This window comes from Terrapene carolina, unplaced genomic scaffold (assembly GCF_002925995.2).
Source record: "Terrapene carolina triunguis isolate 2854851 unplaced genomic scaffold, T_m_triunguis-2.0 Scaffold275, whole genome shotgun sequence".
Classification (NCBI taxonomy): Eukaryota; Metazoa; Chordata; order Testudines; family Emydidae; genus Terrapene; species Terrapene triunguis.
Genome location: NW_020664626.1, coordinates 651,793 through 677,520, shown reverse-complemented (window position 1 = coordinate 677,520; position 25,728 = coordinate 651,793). Strand labels below are relative to the sequence as shown.

Here is a 25,728-nt window from a genome sequence, read left to right as displayed (position 1 = left end):
CTAAGGTGAACAAGTTTTCTCCCTCCTCCTTATGACACCCTTTTAGAAAGAATCCAACATTTCGGAGGGGTTGCATTATTGATCTAGGACCCAGCTAAAAGGTGGCCAGACCTATACAAAATTCCTCAACTGAACTGACAATGATCAAAGAGAAGCAACGAAAACTCAAAAATCTGAAAACAAGAGTAAATGACCAGAAGGCAGAGAGTTTCTACAAATGGCAGAGGCAGCTTCAGTGTCAAGCAAAACAACCGGTCTGACTCTGGTTCCTTCTAATGCTTCCCTTTGCCTGTGTGCAAGAGTCAAAAGAACTCTGACTTCACCTTACAAGCTTTGACGCCACCCTGATTTATTTCATGCATACTAGGTCTCGCTTTCTAATTCTGACCCTGCTAAACTGCAAGGCACTGCAGTACTGCAAAACACTGTTATGCATTGCATTTACTAAGTGGCCACACGGTTCACTGAAGGCCCCATGTTGTGAGGAAAGAAAATGAGTTAATTTTATTACAGATGACAAAAGAAAAGAGCTCTTGCATTTACAGGTGTAACAATAGCACATGTAATCTCTGTCAAACACAACTGTAGCTATTAATCCTCATTGGCTCAAAACTGAAGTAATAAGCACCACTGTCACTTTTGGCTTTTTTTGAACCTGCCAGCCTAGGATCTCAAAGCATTCAGCAAACAACGAAGTGAGCCTGACAACATCTCTGTGAAACTGGAAGTATTACTGGCAGATGGGGAAAGTGAGGTACAGGGAGCGAGTTTAAGTCACTAGCTCAAAATCACACAGGAGGGCCAGGACTAGAAATCACATCTTGCAACAACACCCAGTCCTACCCTTTACTACTCAGAGTCGGCCAGTATTTCTTTGTGACGATCTCTGAGACGGCTCACTGGAAACCTCAGCACGTTTGTATCTTAATTCACATTTAGGGAAAAGTTAAGCCAGCTTTTTCTTTTGCTAAATGGCACTACCTCCAAATATTACTACTCTCTTTCAGTAGCTAAACACAGCTAGTGTTCACAGTAGGGTAACATTTTGTTGTTGTTGTTCACAAAACATTGGTAAGGCTGCATCTTTGTTCATAAAAAGGTTCTCGCAAAGCAGTATATTTAACTTCCAGAGAACTGCTGACAAAAGCATGGCAAATGCAGGATAAAATTAAACAGCCTTGCGGGTTAGCTTTCACCCCGTCCTTTCACCCTGGCAGCAGCAGCACAGGATAATACGAATGACAAAAACAGAAAATGCATACAAATGAAGCACTAGGTATGCCATCTATTTAAAGTATGAATACTAACAAGACTTGTTTATTTCAAAACCCAGGCTCCTTACCATATAAATGATGGGACTCAATTATCTACTTCAGTTTATAGCTGGCCTTGGATACCAACAATCTTTGCTGCTGATGACAGATCTCTTAAACGACCCACCATTCTTACTGTTATCAGCTGAAATTCATAATACTCTATTAAAACCACACAGCCTCCTGCTGCTCCTAAAACATTTTTTCATGTTCAAATGAAGCAGATATAAACAGACTTTAACTGCTATAGTACTGTATGGTGCAATGGCTAGTTTTATAATTTAATCTAATAGCTATACCTTGACTGTAAAAAACAAAACAAAACAAACAAACAAAAAACCCCATCTAACAGAACATACACGGAAGGCCCCAACATTACCTAAAACCTTCTCTGTAGTATCCAAACTGGCAATCAACTGAAACATGGAACTGTAAGAGCAAAAGCCACTTGCAACAGTACACCATGAAGCTAAACAAAAGCAAAGAACTCTCGGGTGCTGTTAGAATATTTTAGTTTTAACTACATACTGCAACGGAGGTGTGACTAAATTAAAATAAATTCTATTTTGACACACTTGTTAGAAAATAAACTTAGAAATCCACAAACTTCCACCCACAGTTTTAAGAAAAATGTATCTCATGGTTTTTAAGAATTTTGTGCTTTGCCGATCCCCAGGATATTCATGAACTGAAGAGCCATATGAGAAGGCGTGGTCTATTTCGTTGCTACAGAGGAGCTCCACCTGGGTGGTGACGGACCAGCGAGGAAAGTGAGATGATGCTTCTCCCCCTCCCGGGCAATGCTGAGAAAAGTGTTCCTGACTTGGTAGCAGGTGCTTCCATGCCATACAGAAGTCAGTAAAGGGTTCAGCTGTGCGAGCACAAAGGGGAGGATGCTTCCTTGTGCCCTCTTCATTTTGGCTCATGGGTAACTGCCCAACTCTGGGGACAGAAAGGACATTTCCTACCAGGTATTGTTTTGGTTTTTTTTAAACCAGCCTGTCAGGGTGGCTCCTCTTAGTTGGGTTTCGACCTGTCTAAGGGATCCTGGGTTACCTGCAGGGAAATTAGGGCTCAGCAGAGTGAGGATATGTTGTTCACGGTTTCATTACTTTCTGCTAAAGTATAAAAGAGTGGGGCTACGGGCACGGAAAGCTGAGGAGCGAGACAGCATGTCACCACCGTGGAGAGCCCCAGTGCCTGAGCTCCTCTTACGTAAGGGTTGTGCAATCACACACAGGTGAACAGAGTCAGAAAGTGAGATACTGCTAGCGTTGAGACTGATCTTCATCTACTAGCTAAAGCCTTTTAGACCACACATTCATATTATTTTCTCTCAAAGCATTAGTGCTCTCGGAGGCAATCCTAATCAACTGCCATAAAATAAATAAAATAAATTAATGGAGATATCCTATCTCCTAGAACTGGAAGGGACCTTGAAAGGTCATGGAGTCCAGCCCCCTGCCTTCACTAGCAGGACCAAGTACTGATTTTGCCCCAGATCCCTAAGTGGTCCCCTCAAGGATTGAACTCACAACCCTGGGTTTAGCAGGCCAATGCTCAAACCACTGAGCTATCCCTCCCCCCCCACGTGTCATGTAAATTTATTCTCAGGAATGAAGTCCGCTTATTTCAGGCAACCATGTAGGAGAAAGAATTGCCTTCACAAAGGAATAGATGACATGGAAGTGTTACGTCAAAGGGAACTTCTGCTCATCCCCCTTCCTTTGGGGGAAAACAGATGGAACTTAACTTCTAGCAATTATAACCCAGAAAAACAAGTCTAAAATCTGCACCGAGTGGTGTAAAATATGACTTAACGTGCAGAATGACTACATCTGGCATATGATTTATTGATTATACCACACTCTACGATGAATCCTCAGTTAGTTTACTCACAACAGCAAAGATGAAATATCTTCAGAAAACAGCAATTCAGCAAAACTTCACAAGGGCTATGTGAATTAAAACTCAGTGAAGCAACACTCTTTGGACACACATCATCTATCTAAATAAAGCAAAAAACTATTTTGTGTAACCCAACAAAACATCACAACACTTTAATCAATCAAGATATTTCATGTAAGTCATATAGGCTATCTGGCAATCTGTGGAGACTAAACATTTTCGAACTTTTATACATACATAGGCTTATTTTTTTCTTAGTGAAGAAAGAGGAATGGAACAATTCTAGTGTTATTTCACCACCCAGCAGTAAAGAGTTTGTCAATGCATCCATGATAGAGCTCCCTGTCTAGAGTTGGGAACACAGCTACTGAAGCTCACTTCAGGTGAAAATCAATTCTAAAATGTTTCCAACTCTGGAGTTATTCATTTTTAAATTTCCTCCTTTGAAACAGAGAAGGAAGAAGCGTGGTCTAGTGGCTTATTACTATAGTGCCTACGAGCCCTGGTCACGGACCAGGACCACACCACGCTAGGTGCTGAACAAACAGAACAAAACAATAGTCCCTGTTCCCAAAGAGCTTACAATTTAACTAGAAGAAAGACAGATGGACAGAGTAGGGAATACAAGTAAACAATATCAAGTCAGGATTCTTAGGTTCTATTCCCATACTCTGCCACATACTTCCTGTGTGACTACAGAACAGTCACCCACATTTTCAAAAGTGGGCTCTGATTTTGGATGTCCAACTTGAGACAACTTCGGCTGGCTTTTCAGATGTGCAGAACATTTATAACTCCAACTGAAGTCAAAGAGAACTGTGGATTCTAAGCATGTCTGAAAATGCAGCGCCCAGGTCCCCCAGGAGACCTCACACAAGAACAGACGAACAGTCTAATAGCCGGGGTAGCTGATGGCAATAATACAGACAGCCAGTCACTTTCCCATTGGATGATCCTCTCAGCAAGGGCAGGAGGAGAAAATTAAGTCCAAAGAGCAGTGACCAATTTATCAGAGGAGGACAGGGACCATCGGATGGCTGCTCAGGAGTACAGCTGTCATAACAGCTTCAGTTAACTGCACATTTGGGTGAAGAAGGGGTTGGTGAACCAGTGTACGCAGTCTGGGGAAGTGCTTTTGTCCCTTTCTTTGTAGAGAGCTAAAGCAGGCTGTAAAGTTGCTTGAAATAACATTTTAAATGGGACTGTTATAATTGTACATCATTTTCAGATTAATGAACAATGTTCTGTCAGTGTGTTAACTCAGACGTAATTTCCAGTGTGCCATCCCCTCCCCCTTTCAATCACACAAGACATTTTTGTTAGTTGCCAAGGTGGTTCTAAAATGCTATTTCAATATTAGCAAAAAATCTCAGTTCCCCCCCACTCTGTCCACCCAATGTATTTCAATGGAGTCAAAGAGAGAGCTTCCTATTTTCACCTCAAATCTTCCTCTCTTTAGTTTTCAAATGCTGATGAATATGGGTTCTGAATTCAACATTTCTGTATGGAAAAATAGATCACAAGATGTGCCACTACCATTTCAACCAAGAGGCAATGGGCTACAGATTTAGAGGAGGTGACACAAATGGACAAGACAGGGAGGCAAGAGACAGCTAAAAATAATCAGACAGAAAATTGCCTCTTGCATCCACAGATGATATCCCTGGTACAACAACAAGTATTTGAACTTCTGCTTCCACGTTGTTTTTTTAAACCACTAGATAAAATACAAGTAACTTTTAGAAGTCTATGTGAAAGTATTGTTGTTAAAAGACATTTTGTATTCCCAGTCTCGGTGGTTCTCAACCAGGGGTACGCATACCCCATGGGATACGCACAGGTCTTCCATGTGGTACATCAACTCATCTAGACATTTACCTTGTTTTACAACAGGCTACATAAGAACAACTAGGAAAGTCAGTACAAACTGAAATTTCATACAGACAATGACTTGTTTATACTGCTCTATATACTATACACTGAAAGGTAAGTACAATATTTATATTCCAATTGATTTATTTTATAATTATATGGTAAAAATGAGAAAGCAAGCCATTTTTCAGTAACAGTGTGGTGTGACACTTGTATTTTTATGTCTGATTTTGTAAGCAAGTAATTTTTAAATGAGGTGAACTTGGGGGTACACAAGACAAATCAGCCTCCTGAAAGGGGTACAGAAGTCTGGAAACATTGAGAGCCACTGACCTATCTTACAGTAGCTATTCCTCATTTCAATGAGACCGTAATGGGGCCATATAATTCATGCATCCTGTCTCTTACCCCTAAACTGTGCAGGAAGCATGAGGATTATTGCAGGGCTGGTGCTGTGGTAAGCCCTGAAGAGCTGGCAAAAGGGACAGGGTCAGGAGCAAGTCTCACTTGGGTCCTCCACCCAACACACTACGTACCTTTTGAGGGTGTGTCAGGATTGGGGGAGGGTGTCCTCCTTCCCTTCCTAACTGACAGGTGTTTGGTGGCCAATATTTGCCTTCTCTCCCAGCTGACTTCTATAGGTAAATTCCCCTAAGAGCTTTTCCAATAGATGAACAGTCTGAAGGCTGCATCATCCAACGTATTGGGTTTATTTATAAACTCACTTGTCAGCCTGCTGAAGCTGCTGTTTGTTTTTAGAGAGACTTGCGTGAACTAAGAGAGGTGGCCCGAGAATCGGGAAGCGAATATGGCTCCAGGCATAAAGACAGCATTGAAAAGTGCACAGAAGAGACATGAAAAGAAAAGAACAGAGCATTGAGAACAGCGTCCTATCTGCCAGTGTATAGCATTTCAGGACATATGGTGGAAGCTCCCAAAGAAAGCATTCTGCACGGAGGTCTACTATCTACATGACTGTGGGGCTGACTTATATGTTCAAACTCCACACTAACCATTTACGCGTCTTTTCTGCGTTACATGGGTTAACATGTACAGGCTTGCACATTTACTACCCATACGAACTTTTTTCTTGATAGTGGATGCAGCTGAATCAATGTGTTATCCTAAATAGCTGTATGTTGTGAAATGCATGCACTCCTAGGAAGTTTAACCTGGCATTGGGTCACCTGCCTTTTTCTTTAAAGACAGTGTTAAGAGAAAAACAAAAAAGGCATTACAGTGGGCAATCAGCTTCTGATACTGCAAAACTGTTTATTGTACTACCATTTTTAGGAACAGGTTAGACACCGGTCAGAGATCGTATACTGCCTGAGCGCGGGGGCTGGACTGGACGATGACCTCTCGAGGGCCCTTCTTAGCCCTCTGTTTCTACGATTCTATTAAAACAATGGTGCTCATAGGAAATAACTTATGCACCAGTGTAAACACTCATTTGATTTACTGGGGTGGTCCCATGACAGGTACAGAGTCTGCTGAATCGCAGCTTTTATTTAAAAAATATTAATAGTGTTTCGGTCCTAATGGTTGTGAAGATGACTTCTCAGTGTGAATGGAGTTTACACCAATGCGGTGTTGTCATCAGACTCAGCAAACACCCTGAAGCAACAAACTGTGTGAGGCACTCCGTTACCCTGTTCATCTCCCTGGGATATTAACTGTAAAGCCTACTGTGGACATTTAACTATTTCACTGCTGATCATATTAGCATATAGAATAAGGGAAGAGTGCAGGAGGGAAGCGGGAGCTGCTGCTTGGGGGAAAGTGTTGAGAGAAGAAGACAGACAGGGAGGAGGAAGGGAAGAGAAACAAAGGGCAGAAACACAGTGATGGTCCTAAAAGCAAGCCTTGTTTACCCCTGAATGTGACAAGACACTTAAATAAGTGAAAGTTTAGTTACTATATAATCAGAATACTACTACTTCCCAGGTCTTATAGATCTCAAAGTGATATACAAAGAAGATCAGAATCATCATCATTTACAGATGGGAAAACTGAGGCACAGAGCAGGTACGTGACTTGCCGAAGCAAGCCAGTGGCACAGCCTGGACTAGAACCCAGGTATAAGAGCCATATTCCACACTTGATCTTTGTGAAAATCTCCCAAAGTCTTCAAAGAGAACTGCTGTGGATTAAGGGGTGTGTAATGTCCTAAGCTTATCCCCCAGCACTCAGATCATGATTAGAAATGGAGTTAGAAATCTACTGAATTTAATAATGAACCTGCTGGATACTTATTGAGTGGGAATGTTCTTGTAACAAAAACTATGATAGCTCTGGGAGAGACACAAGCTTTTCATTGGGCCTATAGTCTAAGAGGCCGATGCACAACTCTGTAGTTAGAAAATATCTCAGCCGCAGAAATTCATATGTAGTTTATTGGCCAGAAGTCACTGACAAGCACCATCCCGCCGCAGTGTGTTCAGGACTATCGCTGGAAGATGCATCAAGAGAACCCTTAGCTGCAGCCTGTAGCCAGCTTTCCAGAATGACATGCGATCATAAAATATTAGATACATTCTTGGTACTTATCACTATATTATTCATATTATTTATATGCCAAAGCTATGCTAGTCACATTCTGCAGGGCCCATCCAGCGCCAAGAACCTTCCTCGCTGCAAGCTCTGCACAGCCTTCTGCAGCTGCCTGAGGCCACCTGCTTTTCAACAGCAGCATCAGAGACTCTGCTGAGACCCCTTCACCCTATACGGAAATCACACTCAGTCCTGGGAATGAGTGTCCCTCCAGCCCTGGTCCAAACGGGGGAAAGCTATTCACGTGGGGAAGGAAGCACTCAGTTATAGGGAACCCGTCAGCAGCAGTGGATTACTATTTTATGGAGAGGGGATGGTACTAAAGACTCTGCTCTTCCTTCCCAGGTAAATTTGTCAATTACATTGATCTGATCTGTCTTCCCATTGGGGTCCACATTGGAGATCTGCACTATGCCTACTGCAGGTGCTCCAGGAGCTGGGTGCATTGGGGAACTGGAGTACAGGCCTTCTGGCAGGCAAGGAATTGTTCTATGGATTCGTTTTCCTCTAAGTATGTGTGCCAGTCCCAGCTGCAGGACAGAAAGGCGGCTTTCTATAGGGCGTTCCACAGTGCCAGAGTCTGCAGCTGCCCAATGGTGGGTGCGTCTTAAAAAGCTGCATATTATATTTATATTTTGGATCAGGTCATTAGATTAAATTCTTCCGAAAAAACACACTGTGTGAAATTTGTAATCACATACAGAATTCTAATGAGGTGAAGAGAACTTACTTGCAATTAAAAATCAAAGATTTATGCATGGGCACAAATCCTGTTACAGGCCAGTCAGCTCCATTGTACTTCAGAGTCTGTCAATTTTCATTATGCACCTCTGTTCTGAGGTGTTTATAATTGATGTGTAAACATCAGTTAGCTTGGAATTGAAGCAACTTTGTTAAGAAGCACTTTTACCTGTTTTTAAAATAACACATGAAAGTTTGTTTTAAAGTGGCAGTGAAAAGATTATGCTCTTGAAATTATGCAGCATTTTAAAATACAAGATTTCAGAGGCCATTATGATGGTTTATGCCTTTGGAGTACCTTTTCCTCTCCCAATTTCCTGCTGGAAACTCCCTCGGAAGAATTCTCTTCAGAGCTGTCTGGTCCCACTGTGCAGCCCCATAAAAGGGTCACGGGCATGGTTTACTGCTTTGAAAAGCTGCTAGAACCTGCCATTTCATGTGGCCCCAATGGCAGGATCACTGGTCTACAGTAAGCTGCCACAATCAGCACATAATTGACCTTCCCTCCTTACTTACCCATGAAGGAGAAGCAGGACTATTTTTAAAGGAATAAAAATGGGCCGTGATTGTCACAAGCGACGAGTGATTCTGTGAGCCGAATTTTTGGGTGCCCAACTTGAGACACCTTAAAGAGGACGAATTTCAGAGGCAGGTGGCTCAGGCCCTCTCAAGGGGTCTGAGACACTAAGGGCATAGCTGTCCAAGAACTACTGAGCTCTGATGGAGATCCAAGCCACTGCCCCAGCCTCAGCCTCACTGCAGTCAGGGGAGAAAGGGGGAGCATGCTAATAGAGGGCAAAACATTTTTGGCATTCAAACAGTTGCTATCCGTTCTGAAGGACACAATATTGCATGTGAACTGGTGGCAAATGAGTCACAGACATCGACTTTGTTCTGTATCTAAGGATATCACTAAATACTGCCTATGCAATGTCATTGTTTCCATAGCAACTAAAGCATTTCAAATGGAACAGAGAGAGACTAATATAAGACAAATGGGGGGCATAAACATGATAGGTGATGGCATGGTGTTGTGTGGTGTTAAGTGTTAATGTCCACTACTTTTGGATGAATTGCATAATTCATTAATAACTTCACCACTGATAAATAACGAGGTCATTCCAGACCTGTGCAATAAAAACTTTATACCTCCCCACCACAAAGTCTCCATTTTTGTAATATTTTGTTTTCAAATTGAAATTAAGTTTTAAATCGTTTAAAATCACTTTCTCCTACCAGCTCCCTAAAACCATGGCTGGTGAGGAACTTGGATGGATAACCCTTAGCCTAAAGTTTTGCCATCAGTTAAGAGAATATTTCGATAGCAATCTGGGTTTAGTAACCAATACCACTTCTCACTACCTCCTCACTTTGTACACAAGGATTACAAAGAATTTTGCAAATGTGAACTAATTAAGCCTTACAACAACCAACAATATTTTCCATAGAAATACACACACAAAGAAAAGAAAAGAAACAATCTAACAAATGTACATATTTCATGCAACTTATTTTTGAGAACCATATTGAAAATAGCTTTTAAGGCCCTTCAAGCTGAATTCTTGGACATAGGTCATAATTGCAGATAGCACATGTAATTTTCCTCGTCTGTAACGTTCTCCATCCACACAACATTTCAGATGCGAGAATCATTGCTCTATAGAATATGATGTAGTGCAGAAGGCTCAATAAGTGTTTTACACTTTCTGTAGTTCCCTGATCCCCAACATTAGAAACAAGAACAGTAATACAGTCTATCTTCCTCACCAGTGTTAAAATGCTGTGGCATGAACTCAATAAGGATTATACATGAGTTTTTGCGCACACAGGCTTTTGGATCACTTTATTTTTATAAAGTAATCTGAACTCGGGTGCCACGCTAACATTCACTATGATGGGGGGAGGGATAGCTCAGTGGTTTGAGCATTGGCCTGCTAAACCCAGGGTTGTGAGCTCAATCCTTGAGGGGACCACTTAGGGATCTGGGGCAAAATCAGTACTTGGTCCTGGCAGGGGGCTGGACTCGATGACCTTTCAAGGTCCCTTCCAGTTCTAGGAGATAGGTATATCTCCATATATTTTAATGTAACTGCTCTTAAAAAAATTCCAAAGATATAGAAAAAAGCAACCAATCATGAAGTTGAAGAAGATTCAGAATAATTCCAAAATATTTCACCATGACTAAAGACTGAGAGGTAGGTCTGAGGGAATCTACGGTGTCAAGACTGAACTAGATATTGGGAACTACAGACAGTGTTGTAGCTTGCTTATCAAGAGGACATAAAAAGACCAGTGGAAGTAAATATAGTTAGGCGTTAACATCTTTTCCTCAACAATTTAAAAGGTACTAAAATTTTATCCAATTAGAGAATATATGCTGACAAAAGAGCATCTCTATTATTAAGGTTGAAGGCTAACCTTCCATTATCAGCCTTAGGATTGTGGTTACCAACACCACCTTAAATCAACCTGAAATTTCACAGGCTTGAGTTTATGCCAGGTTAGAGTTTTCCCTAGAAGGTCTGAGGCACATCAGGTAAGGCATTTGGGAGATTAAAAAACAACAACAAAACTTCCTGGCTTTTCTGGTTTTAAAAAGAGGGAGGGGACCGACCATGCACACCTCTTATAACTGACTTGTCTTTTTGCTTCTGCTTCTTCATAAATGGAGCTATAGTATTTGCCAGGGGTTCTCAAACTTCACTGCATCACAACCCACTTCTGACGACAAAGTTACTACATGACCTGGGAGGATAGGGGATGAGGGAGGGAGCTCAAGCCCTGCTGCCCCATGTGGGGGTGGAGATCGGGCTTCAGCTTCAGCCCTGGGTCCCAGTAAGTCTAATGCAGGCCCCGGCGACGCCATTAAAATACTTTGGGGTCCTGAGCCACAATTTGAGAACCGCTGGTATTTGCTATATGGAGCTTTGTTTTGTAGTAGGAGAGAACAGGGGACATGAGGAAGTCTCTTCAACCAACCTGCTTTAGCTTAAGGAAGAACTATGCACAAGCTTTATCTTCAAACATTTGTCTTTTCAATGTCATACAAAGCTGCCTCTGAATTAGATACTATCTGTATAGCACAGAAGATCAAACATCAGTTAAAAGAACGGCAGATTTTATTGTGCATCTGAAATAGAACATTGTTTCATATTTTCCTCAGTCAGTCTACCTTCCATCACAATAAAGCTGATTGATCAGAGGCCAATAATTAAAGTGTAGGATTTAAACGTAATTATTTTATATTTAAAAATATAAGTCCTTGAAGATTTTTGCAACACTTACCTCAATTACCCTGGAGTCAAAGTCTTCGTAAGTTTCTGTTGGGAGAAAAGAAACAAATATGTACTTCATTTATTTGCTCCTAATTATCAATACAGCACTAGGGCGACCTGTGATGACAGGTGATATAATATTACAAAGGGACAAAGCTTCTTATACAAATTAATTTCTAATCCCTGCAGCATGTAGACTCTGGGCATGGCTTGCAATTTATATACACGAAACTAAAGTCCACGGCTTGTTTTCTTTACAGTGATCTGCAAAGATATTTTTAAATGATCAAATTCATTTAGAAATGTATGCTCCCTAAATGCAAAATAAGATGGGCATTTGGCACATTTATAGAGTAATAACAACAAGGAGTCCTTGTGGCACCTTAGAGACTAACACATTTATTTGGGCATAAGCTTTCATGAGCTAGAACCCACTTCATCAGATGCACCTTTAGTTTTCCATTTCAGGGTACACAAAGTTTAGGTTTGTTGTGGATTCCTGGCCTCTGCCCTTTGGGAAGCCCAGCATGCATCATGCTGATAACACATTTGCCATGCCACCTCACTGAAACAAGCCTATCAAGACAAGATCAGTCCTGGGAGGTTTTGCTGTTTGCTTACAATACAACATAATTCTGTAAGTTTCTTAATATTCTTATTTTATTTCCCATTGGGTAGGATAAAATATCAAGTTTTGGAACCATGCACTATTGTTAAAAATAACATGGAACTTGCCTTGTTAGCAAGGTTGTGTAGTACGATGTCAGAAGCAAAGCACACACTGGGGTATCTTACAGAGCAGACGAGGGGGATGCATAGTGAGTCTAGACTTCATGGAGTTACAGTATAAATGGAACAGAGGTGTTATAAACGTACTAACAACTTATCTCATTTGAATTATTTGGGGCACTCAGCACATATTTCTACACTGAGGAGACCCACTTCCTCCTGCAGAGCATGGAAGCGCTATAGTTGCACAAGACATCAGTACAGAATTAGTTTTGACTGAAGTCGCTGGTGCATTGGAACTATGATGATAACTAACTACAATACTGCGATGTATTTCAACTTCAAATGTCAGCATTACATTTTTTTGTAAAAAATGGAAAGTTCTCGTCTTTAATTAGTTTGAAAATTTAAAATTAGAGAGTTGTGAAAAAAAAATTGTGACATTTACTTAAATGGAACAAACATGTTCCCCACCCCACCATACTTGTAACAACTCAATAGTTAAACAGACCTGGTTCAAACCACTTACCTTTTTCTTCACCCCTTCCCCTGAAACATCTGGGCTCAGACTAAGCTTGGAAAATGCCAGATCAAATGGCAAACTTGTAAGTTATTATAACTTTAACTTCTATAATTAACAACAGATCTCTCTCCAAAACAATAATTTGTTTTACACTAATGCCTTGAGGCTCCAACCAAAACCAGGATCCATTGTGGAACTAAGAGATGGTCCCTGCCACAAAGATCTTATAAATCAAAATAGCCAAGACAGAGTGGAAGAAGGAAGTAGAATTATCTCCTTTGTAGAGATGGGGAAAAGCGGTTACTTACCTTCCCGTAACTGTTGTTCTTCAAGATGTGCTGGATATATGTCCATTCCACTGTAGGTGTGCGTGCACCCCATGCATGGGTGTTGGGCTAATGGACGCTGCTTGTTAAAATCTCTGGATCTGGGCGCACGCGTATCCCACGTTTGGAATTCACATAGGGACCAGCGCTTGAAGAATTTTATTTTCTTCAGGAATTTGTTCAGATCTAAACTAGGCCTGAGACCCCCTTTTGCTTTGGTGATCAGGAAGTAGTGGGAATAGAAGCCTTTTCCCCTGAGGGAAAATGGAACTTCCTCTATGGTCCCTGCCTGAAGAAAAGAGTGGACCCCTGTTGAAGGGCAATCTCGTGACAGTGGTCCCTGAAGAGGGATGGGGAAAGGGGGCGGGATAGAAATGAAGTGGATGGCATGCCCCCATTCCACCGTGTTTGAGACCTACCAATCTGATGTTATGTGGCCCCACCACTTAGGAAATGAGATAAGCAATTGGTAAATAAACAATGGGGAGCAGATGGAACTAAGGTGGCTGGTACACTCACTGTCCTTGAGTATCCCATCAAAATGCCTGTTTGGAAGGGGGTGGGTGGATGGTATGAGCCCACTGATGCTGAAGAGGGCCATGGGGGGCACCTCCTATAATCCCTTTCCATTTTTCTTGGTGGATTTTGGGATCAGGGAGCAAAACTCTGGTGTCTGAATGGCTGCTGTGGAAGAAATTGCTTCCCCGCCCCCCCGTCACTGGAGTATAGATTCAAAGGGATTTGAGTGTCGGTCACCCTGGAATCTCTGAGGCTATGAATCCTGTCATCCATTTTCTCTGAAAACAGACAGGGGCCTTCAAAAGGGAGGTCTTGGATCGTGTGTTGGACCTCTAGGGAAAACTCAGTTGACTGCAACCATAAATGCCTTCTCATATCCAAACTATCATCCAAAACTGTTTTGGAGGGCAGTTCTGGCAACCAGTTTACCCTCCTCACTCATCGCTGCAAACTCTTGTCTACACTCCTCGGGTAACTTGTCTTTGAACTTCTTAACGTTCTCCCAGAAAGTGAAGTCATGGCGACTCAGGGGTGCCTGCTGGTTTGCAATCCTGAGTTGCAGCTTCCTGAAGAATAAAGCTTGCAACCAAACAGATCCAGCCTCTTTGAGCCTTTGCTTTTTGGCATGGAAGCTCGATGTCCCTGCCTTTCCTGCTCATTGGCAGCTGCCACCACAGGAGAGCCTGGGGAGTGGGTGGTGAGAGTAAAAATGTTCATACCCCTTAGAGGGGACAAAGCACCTCCTCTGGGCTCATTTGGCTGCAGGGGACAGGGGGGAGGGTGCCTCCCAAAGAGCCATGACTGGCTCCAGGATGGTTTCATTAACTCGTAGAGCCACCCTAGCCAGGGTCATCGATATCAGGATGTCCATCAACTGGTGAGACCTTTCGGACACTTCTTTTGCCTGAATGCCAAGTACAGAGGCTATTTTTTAAAAGCTGTTGATGGGCTCTGTGGTCCTCTGACACGGTGAGTAATTTGAGGGCCCAACAGCCTCAGCTGATGATAAAGACGAGGAGGCAGCAGGCATCTGACGTGGTTGCTGGTCCGCAGCATGCAGTGGAGAGGCGGCCTGCGTGAGTTCCAGCTGCTCGGAACCCGTCTCAGTAGCAGATATGGGAGAACAGTGCTCTTGGTGCCCGGATCCAGTCTCTGCACCGGGGTCTGGAGGGTAGTGCGTTTGGTGCCCGTGTCTCCAGTGCACCAGGAGCATTGAGGGCAGGACCTGGCTGGAGGGGGAATGCCCCATGGTGACCAGAATGGCCACTGGTATGGGCCTGGGACCCCTCCTTATCCAGGGCATTGACCTTTAGCTGGGGCCCAACGTTGGGTTTGCCATATGGCACCGTGGTGCCAATGACCCTGATGGGGGAGGGGGGGGGGGAGTGCTATGTCCTGGATGGGACAGAAATGACCTCACCTCTGAGCCTGAGGAGTCAGATGCCTCTGACAGAAGAGGGGCTGAGAGACAGCCTGAGCCCAGGGATGGCGGTAGCGGGGAAATAGAGGAGGCTTTCCTCTTGACAAGACAAGCTTGAGGGGAGGCTTGGGTAACCGTGCTGCAGGATCTCAGTGCAGTGAGCTATGAGCCCCAGGCATTGGCATGGGTTGCAGACCTTCTGCTGCCAATGATACCAGTACTGAGTGACTAAACACGTTTCTTGCAGCTGCATATGTGCCTGGGGTGGCTGGGTGCGGCACTGCCTGCTGGCTCTGTTAATGACCTTTACGGGAGACCTCAACAAACCTGACACAGGCCCCGAAGGTGGAGATCCCCCTTGGGAGGTGATGAGCGTTCCAGGGATGGCCTCTCTCACAAATGCTTTGTGGAGTGTCTGCCTCTGTCTTGCTTTGGTACTGACACAGAAGAACAAGAGGCAGAACCTGAGGAAGGTCCGAGTCTTTTCTTCGGTACCGAAGAATGGGACCGAGGAACTGCAAACATGTCTGGTGGGGTGCTCTGTACCAAAGCTGATGTAGTTGAGGCGTTTTCCCTGTGTGACGACTCTGACGGGGGTTGAAGTGCTGCTTCCACGATCAAGCCCTTAAGCCTCACCACTCTCTCGCTTTTTGGGCAGGGCTTGAAGTTTTTCCAGATGTGACGTTTGTCACTAATGTGGGATTCTCCCAAACATTTCAGGCAGGATGGATGCTGGTCACTGACTGGCACAGGCTTTGTGCAGATCCTGCAGAACTTAAACCCTGATGAGCAAGGCATCATTCCAGTACTGGTCCCAGTACCAAGAAAAAAGGGTCAAGAGAGACCAAAATCAGACACCTAACCCTAAAACTATCAAAATTGACTAAAACTAAGTATACCCAACAAGCTACTAAAGTACAGATATATAGAAAGCAGAGTGACGGAAGTACGTGAATCACTCAAGCCTGGATTCGCTCTGACAACCATCACTGGCATTAAGGAGGAACTGAGGTGGGTGGCTCCACTCTGACACCAGCCCGCAGTGGCGTATGGTAACAGAGGGTGCTCAAGCCACCTCAACAGATACTGCTGAGGAAAACAAGTCTCTGATGTCTGTGCCCGGGGTGTGCGCACACCTGCCGTGGCCCGACATGTGCAATCTCTGGAAGAAGTAGTGAGGCACAGAGCGGTTAAGTGACTTGCTCAAAGGCACTCAGTCTGGGGCAGAGCTGGAGACAGAACCCAGGTATCCTGAAATTCAGTACAGTGCCTTGACGACAAGACCAGCCTTCCTCTCTCAATTCAATCTGAAACTCTTGGGGCACCATTACTCAATTCTTGAGAGATCCAAACTCTGTACTCATTCCAGGACCAAAGTTACACACACTATTCTTCCGAGCTCTTCACTGCTGAAGAAGTGCTGGGGGAATAAACAATTGTGCACAGTATGTTCCAGTGATGATCCATTTGTGTATTTCATCATTTGCATGCATGAGCTGCCTACTTGCATAACTGTTACTCAGATGACTACCCTAAGTGAACTGAACATATATGCATTGATTGGAAGCGGTCATATTGCTAGAGGATGTAACAATTCTATAAATGGCTCCCTTCCATCATGTCTACACTATTCTCTAGTATTATTTTAGAATATTTTGAATGATATAATATTAGACAATCTACGATGATTCAAGCAAACAAGCACGCAACCATGAGACTTATTTGATACAGATTTCTATACAACTACAGGAAAAAGAGTCTTGCCACTTCAAATCAACCATAATATGTTAGTGCAATACTTTAAAGGGTATTCAATTTAAAGGGCTGCCTGAAAAATTTCTCTGTAAATCAGTCAAATGCAACTATAGCATCATTTTTCTGCCCTGTAGGAGTCAGGAAGCAATCTTTACAAAACTAAACATTTCACATAACATTCATGATTTAGTCTTTTCAGAATGGTGATAAGAAAACACTGGCCAGGTGTGTGCTACACCTGGGGCACCAAAAGGCATGATCCTTCTTTTCCCCATATAAATTATAGGAATAAATGTAAGCTTCCCCTCTGCAAGTTACTTTTGAAAACAGAATTCCATTTCAGAAATGTCTCATAAGGGACAAAAAGCAAATCCAAGAGCATGGCAGAATTTTGAGTATTCTGTACCATTACCCTCTGCTCCTGCTCATTTGGCTCATGAGAGCTAGGGCAGAAAGGATACAAACGAAGCTGAAATGCAGTCAGATCCTTTTGACTGGCCTGTGCTCTAACATCCACTTTGGGGAAAAGGAACAGTAAGCAAGTCTCTTTGGCACAGCCTTTGGCAAATGCCAAGATTCAAAATATATAAACTCTAACAAATTCTCTTGGTGATGGACCTTGCCAATAGGACTGGTCACATCTTTACCAAGGTTCCTGTTTCAGAACTTACTGAACACTAAATTAACTCTCTTATCTGACTATTTTAAACATTAATAATAATTTGTTTCTGGTTATGCCCACAACAAGCTGTACTCTTCCTAGCCATGAAAGACGCATGGTTCCTGCCATGAAGAGCTTACATTCTAAAGGAAAAGGAGTCAGTAGGCCTCTCATATGGCAGGTGAGAGAATTTTCAAATACCAACAACCCAAAAAACACACCGCTCTTAAACAAGCATTTGTGGAGCTAAGCTTCTATAGATGGCTGAATCAGACAGCACAGTGAACAAGATACATGGTTACCAACAGCAATTCTTGTCCTTAATGCATTGCCTCCACAGAGCCACACTGCACATACCTGGCTGCAGAACCTGTCTGAGCAGAACTTGGCAGTGCGGGCGAACACACGGCCCTCCATCCCTGCCTTCTATAGAAAGGTATAAATAACCCACCCCTCCTAACCTTCCCTCAGGAAAAGGCCTTGCTGACTGATTTATTTTCCCAGTTGAGTCATTTCACCACCTTACATGGCGGTATGAGAACGTATACATGGCCAAAACAGATGCTGTCCCAGCGATTAGCTGTGATGTTTGGATTAGGCTTGAAGTGACCATTCTGATAATCTAGGATGATCCGCACATCACAGGTCTGAGAATGTCACCCAAGGAGCCCTCCATCAAGCCTTGTGATTGAGCTAGAGTGTGTATTTTAGAAAGACGTCTAATCTTGACTTAAAGTCTTTGAGTAATGGAAGATCCACCATTACCTCGAAGGCAGTGGTGGGCAACTTGTAGATAAATCTGAACAGACAGAGAGGCATAACCTCACAAAACAGTGAGGTAATGGTTCCAGTTTCCATGGCTTTGGTGCAAATGCACCCTTGGAACATTATATGGCGTTCCATGCAGCATATTACTGGAAAGTATTGGCAAACTGGAGGGAGTTTATACAAAACAAAAACCCACAAACTGATTGGGGGAGCTGAAAGAAGTGACTTGAGAGAAGATTAGAAAACCTCAATATGCATAATTTGGGAAGGGTTCCGTGTATTCTGCAGCCATTAAATTTGCCACAGAATCCATCCCTTGCTGCAGAAATATGCTCCAGAAGCTAGACTTTAGTTTAGGAAAAGAAATTATGCTACTGGCTCTTATGGGTGTGAAGAAAACTTTGAAAACATCAATCAAGTTTAATAGGTGCAATTACATCTGAACCTGCAGAGAGCCTGAAACAATCCTGCAGAGAAATGTGAACTGTCTGGTAAATCTCAATGGAATATTACCAGAAAAACCTAAACATGACAATATAAATGTCAACGTTAACTGTTTCACAGACATTACTCTGCTGAGTGTTACTTGTTTTCATATTTAATTTGTTAAAAACTTTTTTGTTCTAAATGAAGCTGTTGTAGAATTTCTAGTTACCACAAAAGACTGTTGGAGAGACTCTAGGACAGTGGTGGGCAACCTGCAGCCTGCATGCGGCCCATCAGGATAATCTGCTAGCAGGCCGCGAGACATTTTGGGGACGTTGACCGTCCGCAGGCACGGACCCCCACAGCTCCCAGTGGCCGCAGTTCGCCGTTCCCGGCCAATGGGATCTGCGTGAAATGGCGGCCAGCACGTTCCTGTGTTCCGCCACCTTCCCCAGCTCCCATTGGCCGTGAACGGCAAACCGTGGCCACTGGGAGCTGCGGGGCGCCGTGCCTGCAGACAGTCAGTGTCCACAAAATGTTTCGCGCCTGCAATTAGCTTACCCTGATGGGCTGCATGTGGCCCGCAGGTTGCTCACCACTGATCTAGGACATGAAACAGAATTTAGCCTTACCTTGCCACCAACTGCACGGGGCCTTGAGTTTGGGTAAGAGGTTTAAATATGCAAGGTGATAGCCTTATACTTATCTCCTATAATTTGTATTTCTAATGTGACATTTTATTAGCTATTCTTTCCTTGCTTATGCTAACATGAAATCTTTATTTCTGTTACTAAGCTAATGGGAACACTACAAATATGGCTACATCTTGTACTCACGGCTGCTGAGGTAAGACATACAAAAAGTGTTTTCACATTTTAAGACTCACAAAAGTTTAACTGAGAAGCAGTCAACTAGTGCTGAGCATTAATGTAACAACTGTCAGTCCAGTTAAGATTACTAACTCTTTAGTTTAACTGCCTGGGTTTGTGTATAGAAATTCTTATAGTTCCTAACATAGAGGAGAATAATTATGAAGAAATTTAAAATGCTGAGAAAGTATGGATTCTTCTTCCCCTGCCTCTCTCTAAGAAGGTAATTATATTCACTCTTCTTACCTCCATTAGGACCTGGCTCAGGGGGTCCCAGACTGATGCCTCCCCAGGAATTTCCAGTCCAGCCTCTCTCTTTCTTCACCTTTGTTTTTCTTCTCTTCTCCCACTCATCCCTCCGCCGGATAATTTCAGCCTGCACCTTCTCCTGCTCCTCTTTGTCTCGTTGACCAATTGTCTGGACTACCCCACTTTTCAGCACAGGAGCATTGAGACCAGGCCAAAGGAAACCAGAACGTCCTTAAGAAAAGCAAAACATGAAAAGAGTTCCCTCGCATTTAATGCAAAATTAAAGATTAAAACTCAACAGTACATAAGGTGAATCTAATAAAATGGATGTTTTAATGTTCACTTATATTTCAACTGCTTTTCACAAGACAGAATTTGTATTAAAAACTGGAAATTGAGCTATGTGAAATGGAGCATCATTATCAAAATCACCTAAGAAAAAAGGAAAGAGAGAGAGAGCGCGCTCATCTCACGCTGTCGTAACTCCACAGAAATTAATGCCAATGTGCTAACTGCACTATTTATAAAAAGTATTACAAATAGGGTTGTCAGGCACCTGGTTTTTGACTAGAATGCCCTGCCCTGGCTCCACACAGCTCTTGGAAGCAGCCAGCATGTCTGGCTCTTAGGCGCAGGGGCGGCCATAGGGGTCCTGCGTGCTGCCCCTACCCCAAGCGCTGGCTCCGCAGCTCCCATTGGCTGGGAACAGTGGACAATGGGTGCTGCAGGGGCTGTGCCTGCGGGGGGCGGGCAGTAGACAGAGCCCACTGCCCCCTTCGCCTAGGAGCCAGACATGCTGGTCACTTCCAGGAGCTGCCTGAGGTAAGTGCCGCTGGGCCAGAGCCCGCATGCTGAACCCCCTCCCGCACCCCAACACCCTATCCCATCCGTGAGCCTCCTCCTGCACCCAAACTCCCACCCAGAGCCCACACCCCTCACCCCCTCCCGCAACTCAACCCCCTGCCCCAGCCCTGAGCCCTCTCCTGCACCCAAACTCCCTCCCGGAGCCCAAGCCCGCTCCTGTACCCCAAACCCCTCATCCCCAGACCCATCCTAGAGCCCACACCCCCAGCCAGAGCCCTCACCCCCTCCTGCACCCCAACCCCCTGCCCCAGCCTGGTGAAAGTGAGTGAGGGTGCGGGAGAACGAGCGATGGAGGGAGTGGGATATGGAGTGAGCGGGGGTGTGGCCTCAGAGAAGGGGCGGGGAAAGGGTGTTCAGTTTTGTGCAATTAGAAAGTTGGCAACCCTAATTACAAACCAAAAACACTATGAATAGTAAGAGCAACACATTTACCAGTCCTATGGTTATTTATGTATTTACCTTCACCAATGACCTGGCCTCTATTGAGATCCTTCCTGATCTTTTTCTTGGTTCGCTTTCCTCTTCCCTTCTTTGCTCCAGAACCGGTCTCTGCCAAAACCCCTTTCCACAGCTCATCAGCTGTCACTGTAATGAAATGGCTTTCGTAAGTATGGTATCAGAATAATTAATATTGGTAACATTACTGAACAAAATATTCAAGATGCTAACCCTTAGGTGATCCATTCTGGGAATGCATAACACCCCCCCCCCCCATTAATGCCCATTTAAGCAAGCATGTATTCTTCTGCCTGTATCCTTCTCTCTCGCCACTACTCTCTCTGCCCCCATCTCTTTTTGGCCCTGTGTGCATTGGGTCTCAAAACAAATTAATGGAAGGAACTCTGTTTAAACACTGTTCAAAACAACAATGGTTTCTAACATGGTTTGCATTGCCACTGCAGAGGAGGTGAAACCACATAAGTACTGTGGTAAGGAAGGTACCCAGGTGAGCACAGGGTTTAAAATCTATTTTGAATTTTGTTTTTAAATCAACACCGTTCCTAGACAGTGTAATGTTTTAATGGCCTTGGTAGCACAAGACAGGAACAAAACAAGATCATTCGCTACTAACTGACATTGGCAATAGCAGTAACTGCTCTCTGTGACACAGCGACCCATTGGTGCCAGCTGGCAAAGAGTTCACTGTTTTGTAACAGCAACTCCTAGCAGGCCTTACCAAATCACTACACCTAGCACACCACTTCCATGGTATTTATTCATAAACGATGTCATGTGACAGCTCTCACGAAAGCTTGTGGCACACTGATCCTCTCAATCATTGTGAGATATACGTACGGATGATATTTAAGGAGCTGTGAATGATGAGGCATGATTTCCCTTTACAAAAACCATGTTGACTCTTCCCCAACATATCATGTTCATCTATATGTCTGATCATTCTATTCTTTACTATAGTTTCAACCAATTTGCCTGTTACTGAAGTGAGGCTTACAGTAATTACCAGGATCATCTCTGCAGCCTTTTTGAAAAATTGGTGTCACCTTAGTTATCCTCCAGTCATCTGGTACAGAAGGTGATTTAAGTGATAGGTTACACATCACAGTTGTTAGTTCTGCAATTTTATATTTGAATTCCTTCACAACGCTTGGGTGAACACCACCTGGTCAAGGTGACGTAACACTGTTTAGTTTATCAATTTGTTCCTAAATCTCCTCTACTGACACCTAAAATCTGGGACATTCCTAAAATTTGTCACCTAAAAAGAATGGCTCAGGTATGGGAATCTCCCTCACATGCTCTGCAGTGAAGACTGATGCAAAGAATTAATTTAGCTTCTCTGCAACGGTCTTGTCTTCCTTGAGTATTTCTTTAGCACCGTGATTATCCAGTGGCCCCAATGACTGTTTGGCAGGCTTCCTGCTTCTGATGTACTTACACATATTTTTGCTGTTAGATTGTGTGTCTTTACTAGTTAGTCTTCAATTTTTTTGGCCTGCCTAATTACACTTTTATACTTGCCTTCCAGAGTTTATGCTCCTTTCATTATATCAGTTAATGCTTTCATACACTGATGAAATACAGGGTTCTCCCACCCTTTATATCCTTCCTTCCACCCCTCATTAAGGTGTGATGCTTTACAGAGCATCATCAAAGAACTGAACAAGACACATTCAGAAAAACAAATTAATTTCACAGCCTCCTGTATATCTTGTCTGGGCACATCTGCTGTGCCATAAGGCATGGGAAGTAACCATCTTCACGTTCAGACCAAGACCTGAAAACATGGCTTGCATGCATATTTACTAACTGAGGTTACTACGCTACCATTACATAAAGCTGAAACACAGGTCTTTTCTAAAAGTCAGGATTTGGGCTTTTTTTTCAAATTAAAACTCAAATGATGTGACGAAGATATTCACAACATGTTATAAAGCCAGTTTTTCTCCCAACTAGGCCAAAATCCAGTAAAGAAGATAATCAGGAATACAGTCAGACAATTGCTTCAACTCCTGAGAATGAATGAGCCTGACCATCAACAGTGACCTGGAAACATCTCTCAAATGCCTCAGCCCGCAAGAGACATCACTACTGTAAATTAAATCTCCTGTCTCAGGCTGGACCACATTCTGGGTTTCTCTCTTTAAAGTAGCAGTCTGAATACCAGCAATCAGAGGAAGAAAAATAGTTCAGTTGGACAGAAGCGACTTGTCTAAAAAGCAACACAAAATAACTGCTGAAGATCCCCAATCATGGAAAGAGATATCCTGCCTTATTCTCAATACGGGCTCACAGATCCCCAGACAATGGCACCAGTGAAGTTCTGCAATGCAGAAAGCAAGGGTGCAGCCAGCACAGAACGCCCATAACCTGCCATTGCCTTTATTCATACAATGTATTTGTAATGCCTGAGGATACACATGCATCTTCCTAACGATTTGTGGCTTATCTTTATTTTGTATTTATTTAAATTCAGTAAGATAAGGCTAGTATGTGCCGGCTTCAGTCTCCTACTGCTAAAATAGCTCCAGTTGCAAAGCCACGTGTTTTCACAAAAACGTTAACAGGATGCAATACATAGATATGGTATGCTATAAAGGTTATATTGCCACGGGCTGCAAAAGGTGCATTATTCGTTTGTGGTTTTGTGCAGGTCAAATTTTTTAATACCCCATCTTGTGACACCAGACTGTCCTTGGACCACAAGCCCAGCTGTACTTACTTTGGAGGGAGATGAAAATTAGAACACAAATTGGTAACACCCAAACATTTTCTAAGATTGCAGAAAAATTAACATCATCACAATTTTAAAGTCCAATCTCTCACAATCTACCAAGATTAAAGGCATATTTCTTAGCTCATTTGAAAAGGAAGAATCCCAGCTCCCCCAAAGCATAAACAAAGAAGAAAGATTAGTTGGGGATGTGGAGGGAACCACACATGTATCAATATTAGTATTTGTAAGAGAAGTAGTTAATTTCATAGAAAGATTAAATATTGTTTAATAGGTAGAATTTTTTCCACTTGAAAACAACTTTTGCTGAATACTGTCTGATGCCAAATCAGTCATGTAGCAGATTTTAACAGCAGGGACTCAAAGAAACTAATATTGTTGATACATTTTTAAAAAGGTTAGTGAACATGCCATGATAAATGTGTTTTATTCCAGAGTAGTAATGCTTGCTAGCACCATTATAGTTGGAAATTTATATTCTCTTTATAAACTCATCTTTATAGGGGTTCTATAACAAATGTTTATTTCTAGGCCAACCGTATCAGTTTCAGCTGAGAATACATTTTTATGGACACATTTACTCTAAGTGTACAAATATTTAAGTCATCACACACACAAAACCCCCTTACATTTTTTCATTTCAAATACTTTCCCCCATCCCCCCAAGCAAATAAAAGGGGATTCAAAAAAATTAAAATGTACAAGTCGTTAGCTGAAATATGACATCGTGTCTTTAGAGACAATGGGTTGCTTGGTTTGTAATGGGATATAGAATCTTTAGGTAACTGATACTGGTTTACTCTGGGTCCAGATGTATAATAACAAAGACAAGACAGAGCTTTTTCAAGGGCTGGCCCAAGACTGTGGAATGAACTCCCACAGGAATGAAAGACCTTCCCCTCTAAGTGCAAGGTGCATTTGTTTGACCTTGCAGTCTTTAAAAAACACATAGTATCATGTGTACACACACACACAATCCACTGTGCAACTTCTTCCGCCTAGGTAGAGGAGGAGAGAACACTATGATAGATGTTAGTCACATTGCTTAATGCACTAGTGAAAGGGGCTTGGATACTACAGTGCTAAGCATGGTATAAGAGCATATACAGAACAGAATTACCAGAGATTGTTCAGGGACCACAGTGAAACAAAGTGATGGACTCATTCTGCTTCCTAGTAGAATTGGTTTTCACAGTCCATCACCACAACTGGCAGCCTTGCTGACAGATTCAGAAAAGGTCATGTATTGCCAGAGTATGGAATGAGTAACTTACCAATCTACAGAGGTGGCCCTCTAGATCAGAGCTGAGGTTACAAATTGGAAAGAGTGGGGAAAGAGGACTGTATTTATGCTGAATGAGAAGAGGATTTCAGCCTCCAAAGTGGTCATGGCACCTAACAGGAACACTTAAATTCACAAATCTTTCTAAAACAATCTGCTGAGATTTAAATGTTAGCTAGTATACTTAACCTTTCTACCAATTACATTACATACCTGCTACTTACTATGCATGTGTGCAATTAATGAGACCATTATACTGCATTTAATTTTTAATATACACATTCTTTCTGACATAATTTAACTGCCCTCAAATCAATAATCTGCATTCAAGGAAGGTGTTGAATAGTCCCATTACTGATGCACAGATTGCAAGAGACTATTTCAATCAATGAGAACTGTTACAAACTCAGAGGGTCCTGTGGCACCTTTAAGACTGACAGAAGTATTGGGAGCATAAGCTTTTGTGGGTAAGAACCTCACTT

The 25,728-nt window shown here is 42.9% G+C and overlaps 1 protein-coding gene across 1 annotated transcript in view; it reads right to left on the bottom strand.

Annotated features, from left to right (window-relative positions):
* MRPS5 (mitochondrial ribosomal protein S5) overlaps nucleotides 1–25,728 on the bottom strand; it is a 79,858-nt gene that overhangs the window by 26,622 nt on the left and 27,508 nt on the right. Inside the window, exons 3-5 of the mRNA XM_024213933.2 lie at nucleotides 21,231–21,356; nucleotides 19,905–20,138; nucleotides 11,673–11,707 (exon numbers count right to left, since the gene is read on the bottom strand). Of these exons, the coding sequence (XP_024069701.1) occupies nucleotides 11,673–11,707; nucleotides 19,905–20,138; nucleotides 21,231–21,356 (395 nt within the window). The remainder of the gene's footprint in view (nucleotides 1–11,672; nucleotides 11,708–19,904; nucleotides 20,139–21,230; nucleotides 21,357–25,728) is intronic.